This window comes from Apis mellifera, linkage group LG16 (assembly GCF_003254395.2).
Source record: "Apis mellifera strain DH4 linkage group LG16, Amel_HAv3.1, whole genome shotgun sequence".
NCBI classification, from domain to species: domain Eukaryota; kingdom Metazoa; phylum Arthropoda; class Insecta; order Hymenoptera; family Apidae; genus Apis; species Apis mellifera.
The window spans coordinates 5,979,352-5,989,792 of NC_037653.1; the positions used below are offsets into that span (position 1 = coordinate 5,979,352).

The following is a 10,441-nucleotide window of genomic DNA, read 5'->3' on the forward strand; positions in this document are numbered from 1 at the left end:
AAAAAAAAAGATCGAACGATTCTTCGAAAATATTTCGCGTTTGACGAGATAGAAAAAAAGGGAATTCATTAAATTTCAAAAACTGTTTCGAAATATTTCTCTCTCGCGATTGTTTCGAACGATAAAAAATTGTTCGTAAATACTTGTGAAAGAGAGGGCAGAAATTCCAGTGGTCGCAAATATTTCTTTGCAAACACATTTTAACTCGAGCAAACAAACTCGAACCTGGGAATCCATCCAGAATTAAACGCGCGGAAATTAAAGACAAGAAAGAAAGGAACGAAAAAAGCAAGCAAATCAAGCGTGACGCAACGATCCAATAAAATACACGCACAAAAAAAAAAAAAAAAAGAAAGAGAGAAGAAAAAACCATTAGCTCCTTCTGAATCCTTATATATCCAATCCAAATAACCGAGCGCTCGAATTACAGTGGAGAGGATAGAATCGGCGAGGGCGACGGTGAAGAATTCCACGTATGACAAAGGTGATGGAGGGGCGAACACCACGGTCGTTCTCAATGCTTGCGGCGCATCCTCGAGATTAAGGCGAGGATTTCCCTCGTCCTCCTCCCACGGATACTACCACGGCTCTCCCCAGGGAGTGGCGTCTAGGGTGAGAAAGGTGGCGACCGAATATCGCGGGCAGGGGCTGATCGGAGAAACTGGGTCGTCAGATTTTTTTTTTTACCGGGCGAGGGATCGCACAACATCTACTTAATCGTTTACACGCGTGAAACACGACATTTCGGCCGGCCGATCCGTGGAAAGGTGGATATAGAGGTGGTCTATAGAGAGAGATCCAATTTTTGGATCTTTGTTAAGATAAGATATCGAGTGAGGGAGGGGATCTTTATGATATTTTTTTTTTTTTTTGAAAGATTGAAAGTGAGAGAGATAATGATAAGTGAGAGTTTTTTGACTGGGATGTTTCGTTATTTGCTTCTTTTTTTTTTTTATTTCGTAATTTTCCCGCGAATTTTTACATTTTTCAAATATATAAAGTAAATATGGAAGATCGCGTGCTTGTTTTTTCCTTTCATTCTGACGTTAATGTAAATTTAAAAATTTTTTTTTATTTATTCTTAGCGTTCACTTGCGGGCATCAGAGATGTATTAATTAACATTATGGAAAACTTTTGAATAATGAATTTATTAAATTATATCTCGCGGAGAGATTATAAATAACAATACGATTTTATAAAATGAGAGAATTTAATTATTAATTATGGTGTTTAATTGTGAAATGGAATTGTTACATTTGTTAATTAAACGTTCTTTAAGTATAGATAGCCGGGATATTTTAATATTTTTTGAAAAATCGTATTACGACGGTATCTATCTGAATAAACTTCATTGTTTCGCAATTTTGAAAAATGTCGAACTTTTTACATAAAATTCGTCGAAAAGTTTTTCTCCGTGCTTCAATTTCTCTCAATTTTCCAACGATGAAAGTAAAAATTGTCGGTCGTCACTTTCCAGGAAAATTATTCTCTTAAAACAATAATAATAAAAAAAAAGAAAATACCAATCTGTTTTCCGCTCGCAAAGATTGGATTGACCAATCTTTAAATTAAATTGGCACAATTTTTCACGCTTTCCTCGCCGATCTTATATTACATTTTTTGCAATACGTGGAATGTTTGATGCCGTTGAAACGCGTGCGGCCATCGGAATAACAGAAGCCGCTAAACGTGATAAAATATTGCGTGCATCCGTTTCGTAAGATTGAAAAATGAAATATCCAAAAGTGTTCCATCAACGGTGCTAAGGAAAGGATGAAGGATCGCGTTGTATCTAAGCGCATACCTGTTTTCATAAAAATCCATAAATTATAAAGGGAAAAAAAAAAAAAAAAAAAGAGAAAGATTCTAAAGATCCACCGATTTCTCGACAAATAATAATTACATTTGGTACATTTTTTTTATATCTACTTTCCACAAAAGGATTTTTAGATATCTTAGAGAAATTAGAATTATTATATAGTCATAAAAATGAGATATTTTTTTTTTCAATACCTTGCAGAAAATTGCAATTGTTTTTAGATAGATTATCCTTAAATCTCAAATATAAAATTCAACTGTTTTTCTCACTTGGCCATATTTTTTTAAATATCGATATGTTCTCTGTCACACACACACACATACGTGCATATACGCACATGTGAGCACATACGTATACGTAAAAACTGGACGGCCAATTTGCGTCAATATTAGTTCTCGTCTACCATATAAATCGATTTAATCTTTGACTCCGTATCTCCTTACAGGGAGAAATTTTTATTCGTCCCTGTTTTATTTCGTTCGTTATTTTCAAAGTCCTTTTTTTTCTTTTTTTTTTTTTTTTTTTTTTTTTTTTTGTAACGAAAATACGATATTTTATTGACTGTTCACGTTCGGATTTCAACTTTATCCTCTTTATTAAAATACGCGTAAAAATATCATAGAAAAATAAAATGCCCTTTTGATTAGGTTAAAAATAAATTGAAAAATCCATTCAACTGTTTATTAAAAATGTTTTTATTTTTCCCTTTTCTTTCTTTCTTTCTTCATTATTATTATTATTATTATTACTTAATCTAATTTCCGTATATTGCACAAATTTTTCCGTTCATATTTTTTTAATTTTGCCGTAAATAAAATATGAATTGTATAGCAAACAATTTTTTTTACAATATTTTCGATCGTATTTACGAAGTAACGAATAGCATTTTCAAGAACAGCCCATTAAAATCGTGAAATTTGGAGGATTTTAAATCGTTTCAATGACAAAATTCGTATTCCATTTATTCCATTTTTACATATTCCATTTTCCTCGATGGAAATGAAAAGGGCGGAAATTCTTTTTGGAAAATATATTTTAAAAAATTTCATCTATCAAAAATTATTATCTGGATTTTCGAAAATTAAATCAAATCTTTTTTTTTTTTTTAATCTTTTCATAAAGATACGCGTTCCGAGAATGAAAGTATCCAGTGTGTTCGGTGGAAAGTTAAAGGGATCGGATTTTTCCAATGAATCGAGAGTGCAGGTTCGTAGCAATGGAAACAATTGTGTTTCGAGGGATACGAAAGATTCCTCCAACGAGGAGCAACAAGATTCGGGCTGTCCATTCAATAGGCAACACATTATACGCAGCAACTACATGGGCAAAAGCATCGAAGCCAAGAAAAAAGTAAGTAAGATTAAATAAATCTCGAATTAATTCTCAAAAAAAGAAAAAAAAGGATTGTTTGGATCCTTATCCTCCAAAAATGAATATTTAATATTTTTTTTTTATGAAATAATAATTTTAAATATTTTGGACAAATCTAGAAAATTAATTTTTTATCATCTTATTAATTTTTGCATCTCAAACTCTCTCATATCTAAATATATCTTCCATCATTTATAAATCAAAAAATATTAATCAGTACATTTTTCAAGATTTATTTTGGATAAATCTAGAACGTGAAATTTTATTAAAATTCGTGGATTAAATTATAACGGCTTCTCTCAGAAACTTAAAGAAATACGAAAATTATTTCATATTTCTTTCTATTCGGTAATAATAAGTGACTAGTCTCGTCGCTACGAGTTACAACTTCGTAATAAATATAAAATGGATCTTTTTCTCAATTTTTGCGTTCAAAAATGATGTGACGAAGAAAGGATTTTCGTGTACATGCACATCTTTAATCCTACTTCTCGATATACGTTCGATCCTTGGAAAATCCATTTATCTAACTTCTTGGTTTTCCTTATCGCTTGTGAGTGACAGGAGGCTGTTGTATAATGCACATCCATTTTACTCGCGGTATCTCGAACATTGTGACGCGTATCAGACTCGATTAAAATCTTCTAGACAAAGATGTCAACCGATAAATTCTCATGATCCACCACAATATTAATTTTCTTTCAAATTAATTTCTCTTTCTTCTTCTTCTTCTTCTTCTTCTTTTTTTCCTTTTCAATTTTACATCGAATTTATTGCCCTGTTATTAACGAGATTTCTAGGTTTTTCGTTTTTTTTTTCTTCCCCCTCCCCTTTCCTCGAACCAATTATATTTTATGATAGATATAAATTTTCCTTGGAAGCAATTTAGGATATTTCTATTTGATGTTTAACATCACTTTAAACTCAAAACTTTCCACGTTTCTTACGATCGGTCCTTACCTTCTTATCGCAAAAGTTGCAATATCACGAAAACTGTATATTTTTTTCCCCCTTTTTTTTTTTTTTTCGTTAAATTTCTTATTCCACTTCGAAATGACTCCTTCTTATTTTAATCGTATTCCCTTTCTTCTTTTAACGTACACGTTTCCTTAACCTAATTTTTCAAAGACAAACTAATATTCGTAATTTATTTCTTCGAGTCTTCTCGAAAGTCTTACTTTCTTTCCTTTTCCATTCTCTTAATCCCGAAAAAGAGCGATCCTCCTTGTCTCTAACGCGGCACGAAGAAAATAGAATAATCTTATTTTGCTTTCTTTAGAGAAAAAAAAAATAGAAAAGAAAATTTGTGTCTTTAAATTATTTTTAAAGAATTTGATACTCCCATACGAAAAATATTCCTGCCTTTTTTGATAGACGTATCGTGTTCGTCAAAGGGACGAGCGTAATTAAAATCGAATTTCCACGTTTAACACACGCGTTATACAGTTGATCTCGTACAGTTTCTCGTCATTCCTTTATCTTTCTGATAAATAACGACAGGCCGCCTCGAAATATTCCATCTCACCGTTTGTTGTGTCCCAGGTGATAAGGATGCTGTTCGTGATCGTGCTGGAATTTTTCGTCTGCTGGGCACCGTTGCACGTGATCAATACCTGGTATCTTTTCGCGCCAGATTTCGTGTATTCGACGGTCGGCAGCACGGGGATCAGCCTGGTACAACTGCTTGCCTACGTGTCGAGTTGCTGCAATCCGATCACGTATTGCTTCATGAACAGAAAGTTTCGTCAAGCGTTCCTCGGTCTCTTCGATTGTCACCGTTGTTGGAGGTAAACGCTTCACTTTAACCCTTTAAGGACAAGAACGATTTAATCGAAACGAACGTATCTCGTCGAACATTCACACGAATTATACATTTCTTTTTTTTAGACGGAGTCGCTTCTTTTTCTCTCTTTCTCTCCCTCGCTTTGATCCACTGTTGGACGTCTTGTTTACTCTCCTCAATATCACGCTTCAATTTTTCCCCAATTTCTGTTGGTTTGCTTCGCGCGAGGGAAAGGTGGGGATCGCGATTCGTTAGAAAAGAGGAAAGAGAGAAAAAATTGAGAAGTATCGAGCGCGATATATATATATATACTTTCGACTGTGAAATTGCGAAGGGGTGTTGCGAGCCACCCCTTGGGGGAGACGCCAATTTTTCGCGCAGCATTATTACGCTTAACGCTTTCGTCGATGTAGAAAAAAATATTCGGTGCGCAAAGTTCAAAGTTTTCAACGAGTGGATTTCAAATGGATATACGTAGGGGCGAATGGATCAAATAACACGAGCAAAAGTTGATCAAACAGTTTATTATTATATATAATGGGCGAATGAATGAAACAATTTTGTTTGTTCCCCGAAAACGATAACGTAAGTGCACCGATTAAAATTCAAAGACAAAGCGGTGTTTATCGAAACGATAATCTGAACATGGGGCGATTGCAACGAGATATATCCTTCAATTCAATCCGATGTTTCGGACTCTGCGGGTAATTTCGAGCGAAATTAGTCCAAGTCCAGTCCGCGTTTTCGAACTCGATTTTTTAAACAGAGAAACGAGGAAGATTTTTTTTTTTTATTGCACGAGATTTATTTCTTTTCGCTCACGGAAAATTTCCGTTCCGATATTTTACAGGGTAGGGTGCAGGAATAGCGATATCGCGATGGCGTCGACCAGAAATGCCGCCCAAGCGGGGAACAACAGCGAGCTAAGCGGGAACGAATCGGCAGTTTATCTTGGGAAAGCTTCCCTCGCCACTAGATCAGGTAATGTAATCTCGTCCTTGATTGATATCTCGTTTGAGGAAAGGAAGAGAAAGGAAAAAGAAATGGTTGCTCGATGATATACGCGTTGAAACGTTGTACGGAAGCAAAGCGATAAAAGGGATGAAAGGAAGGGGTGTAAATGAATCGAGATTCGATCGATTTCGTTTCGACACAATTTTCATTAGCGCGAAACTCGTAGAATTTCATTAGATCGAATCGCGTAATCTCGTTCAATTATCTAAATATTTCCATATTACTAATTTTAACGCCATTCATATCGATTAATAATAATAAATAAAATATATATTACACACACATATATATAAATCATTTTATCCGTTCAATAAAATAGATGGAATATAAATTTTCATTGGCCTTGTAATTAGTTAGAGATATTTTTGTCTCTGTTGTTCTTTAGACTCTTCCGTCAATTTGAAGAGTCGAGAAGATAAAAGCGCACCCCGAAAGTAGTCCGATTGATCAAATGACTCCTTTAATTGCATTAATTGTACAGATATTACTGTATCACTCCCGATGATCAAAGGAAAACTACTTTGTTTCCAGAAGTAGTACGGCTGTTGGAGGAGGAGGACCGTGTCTAGTATAGGCAGAACGTGTGTTTCACCGAGAGTACGAGACCAAACGTTTCTTTGTTCCACACCGGTAACGAGCAGGACGATTTCTTCTTAAAGATATCTTGGCGTCCATCAGACAGAGTTCCTTTCCACTCTGGAGGGAAATGCCTCTCCGTTAACGATCTGCACCGTCTTTCCTCGTCGCGGTCATCCTGCGTGGACAATCTTAATTTCCTTTACGACTGATGGCGGCGCGATCTTGTAATTAAATTGTAAGTCTCGTCGTCCGATTCATTTGACGATTGATGGTTTTCAATAAAGCAAGATAATAATAAGTAATTGAAGAACATTTTTTTTTCTTTTTTTTTTTTTTCTCTCGGGGGTAAATCGGCATATCATTTTTAACCCTTTGAGTCTTGGTAATGAGGAAATGAAAGAATTTTTATTTTTTTTATTTTTTTTTTTTTTGCAGAAGATGCAATTTATCGTCATCAGTGATTTTCTTTTAATTCTTTTTTTTTTTTTTTTTTCGTATGAAAAAGAGCGTTGCTGATGGAGATTTAAAATATTTTTTTTAAATCTTTTTTTTTTTTTTTTCGTTCGTAAAACGATATAGTTTTTTCAACGAGGGGAAAATTTATTTTCAATTGAACATATTTTTCAGAGAGATAAATAATTTCGATAACGTTTATTCGATACGTAATATTTATATACGTAATGCAATATTTATCTATTTTATATAATTTCATGGTATAATATGAAACAAAATACAATACGACGGACAAGAAGAATTAATATATGCATATTCTCTCTTTTTTTTACGATGCGTTTTTTAATGTTCTTTTATTTTATTTTATTTTATTTTTTTTCTTCTTCTTCTTCTTTTTAGAGCTTTATTAGAGTATAAATATGCATTTTAATAGAAAAATTTCTACGCTATTATCTACGAAAAATATTTTCCAGCTAGTCTGAAAATGTTTTTAAATTATTAAGAGATTAATTTATTTACTAAGAGAAAGTTGATCATGTTCACGTAATATATTATAATAATAATAATAATAATAAAAGGAAAACGTAACGCATAAGAAGTTTCCGTCCAATAAAATAATCACAATCGACCAAAGCAATCAATCGTAATTATTGTATAAATATGTTTTTTGTGCATTTATGGAATTTAATAAAATTGTTAATTTTTCTATAGATAATCGATTCAACAATTATCCGTGCGAATTAATTATGCAAAAATTTATATATGCATTGCACACATGTCGTTGCACACATGTTGTTAAACATTTATGTAGTCATTGTACATGTTATACTAATATATATATATATATATACATAATTTCTTTCAATATGATCAATGATTAAAATCAATTTCAGTTTGGAATTGTATTACATAAAATGCGATGTGAAATCGATTGAAGCCGAAGAAGGTTTTTTTTTCCTTTTTTTTTTTTTTTTAATTTAAAGAAGCTTTGTAAAAAAATGCAATTCAGACGGGAAAATAGGTTTCGATATAGCTTTTAGCAAGTTCGATCTTAACAATTTTTTCTTTCCACCATGTTTTCCATTATCGTGTCACTTGAGTCATTTCATCAAAGATAGATCTGATTCAAGATACATCCACGAACAATTTATTAAAACGTTCGCAAACACAATGTGAAATAAAAAAATGGTCGATAAAATATTGTTACATTATTTGTTTAGAGAGATATCAAGATATTTATTTGCTAGAGATATTAAAAGATATCGAGAATTATTAACGATATTTGAGAATGAGATTAAATATAAAAAAAATGTGACTCAAAGTGTTAAAAAAAATTCGAGCGATTTGTTGAATGTTTTTATACGTTACAAGTTTCACAAATACATTTGTTATTGTAATTGCAATAATCCACCTGCTTGATTTTCTTCTGCCACGATTTAGAAAATGAAACTTGTTGACTTAGTCTTAAGAGATGTAAGAAACATTTAATAGCTAAGGAATAAATAATAAACAATGAATAATTAATCGAAAAAGATATTTGTCATTAAAAAATTCATCGACGAATTGTAGAAAAAAAAATAAAAATATCTGAAGATAATAGATTAAGCTTTAATCGAACGAGTAATTAAGCTATCCTTATTTATTTATAAATAATTTTTGTAAAAATTATAAACTTTTGAACGATGGAAAATTAAATAATATATAAAAAAAAAACTTGAAACGAAAAGTACATATCGTTAATTACTAATCAGTAAACACAGTTTTTTTTCATTGAAATACATTCTCTTTTAGATACATTCTGTTCTTCAAAAAAATTATCGAGTAAGTATAAAAGTTCGTATCTTTCGTATTTTCCCTTTCATTGATCAAAATATGTTTATTCATGTCTTTCATATGTCTGTCATATGTCTTTCTGTTTAATTATTCTCATCGATTAGATTAGGTTAAAAATTCGTGTATCCAATTTTTTATTTTCATTATTTCATATATATTTATGAAAAACTTTTATGCGATATACATCTAATTTATATGTAACGTGTAATTAATACACGTAATATCTCGTACAATTTGACGTATCAAACTTAATTAAACTTTTCTTATCGATAACTTTTTTTTTTCAGTAACTCTTACGCTTCATGTTTTAATGCTTTTATTATTTAATTTAAATTTATATATATATATATATAAAATACTTTTTTTTTTTTACTTATTCAAAAATGGTGCACGCTTATTATAACTTCATTAAAAAGCATTTATTACGTTATAACCGTTTTTAGTTCGAGGTCCATGGTTCGAGTTGATATTAAATCTGACATTTTGCAATAAATTAAGCGACAACGTTATATTCTGTTATATTCTGCTGCTATGTTTATCCTTTGTTATATTCACTTAATTAATTATATTGATGTCAAAGTGATTTTAAAAAAAAATAAATATATGTATCTTCTCCGTAATTGTCTCCGGAATTATGCAAATGAAATTAAATTTTAATATTGAAATACGATGAAAAAAAAAAAATATACAACTGAAATAAACTGTGTTTACTGATACATTTATCGTTTTAACAAATGCTCCTTTCATTTACATAAACTTTTGTAATTTCATCAAATTATCATTTCGAAAAACCGAAGGTTTTGTCTAACTGTGATAGTAATAAATTAGACTGCGGATTTTTATACAGCTAAAAACGTGTTCAAACAAAAATTCAATTAGCTTTATATCATATATACATATATATATATATTTAAAACGCAATTAGAATATGGATGTAATCCTGAAAATCATGTTTTGATTCATCTGGATATCTCAATCGATCATCAAGATATAAGGTTTAAGGTGATTTAGTATTTTCCTTTGTATACTTAAGGTTCTGCATAATTCATGAATGGATCCATTGACCTACTTTATTTCTTGGAAATGCATACTGTGCTTTTCCAGGAATCGCGTCTGTTACTTGTCTAGACTTTAGGATAGGTCAGTGAGACAAAGCGCGAGCGAGAGATTCGAATAAGCAATACGAGCAGAAATAGTAATAAAATTACGTAATAAGAGTAATTTTACGTACTGATAAAAGTTACCACTTCTCTTTACACGACGAAATCTCGAAAACCGAGAATCGTATCAAGACGAATGCAACGGCATTTTAAAGGAAAGATTTCGTGTTTCTAATAATCGTTCATTTGTCGACCTGAAATCATTATCTTTGGAGATAACGGTTCAAAGTTTTCTTAATTTATATCGGATATAATCGTTTATATGATGAATAATTAAAAATTTTATCTTTTCTTTGGTTCTAGGGAACCGGAAGTCGTGACGACATAAATCAAAAGTGCTTTTAAAGAGCAAAGTTTCATTTCCATGAATGTTCATTGATCAATTTTGGAAATCAAATTTGGAATTATAGCCGTTCAAAAACGATTTT

The 10,441-nt window shown here is 31.6% G+C and overlaps 1 protein-coding gene across 1 annotated transcript in view; it reads left to right on the forward strand.

Annotated features, from left to right (window-relative positions):
• Positions 1–7,197, forward strand: part of LOC410654 (cholecystokinin receptor-like) — a 30,187-nt gene extending 22,990 nt beyond the window's left edge. Inside the window, exons 6-10 of the mRNA XM_006562370.3 lie at positions 431–612; positions 2,943–3,170; positions 4,734–4,978; positions 5,825–5,955; positions 6,520–7,197. Of these exons, the coding sequence (XP_006562433.1) occupies positions 431–612; positions 2,943–3,170; positions 4,734–4,978; positions 5,825–5,955; positions 6,520–6,557 (824 nt within the window). The 3' untranslated portion in view covers positions 6,558–7,197. The remainder of the gene's footprint in view (positions 1–430; positions 613–2,942; positions 3,171–4,733; positions 4,979–5,824; positions 5,956–6,519) is intronic.
• The last annotated feature ends 3,244 nt before the right edge of the window (positions 7,198–10,441 follow it).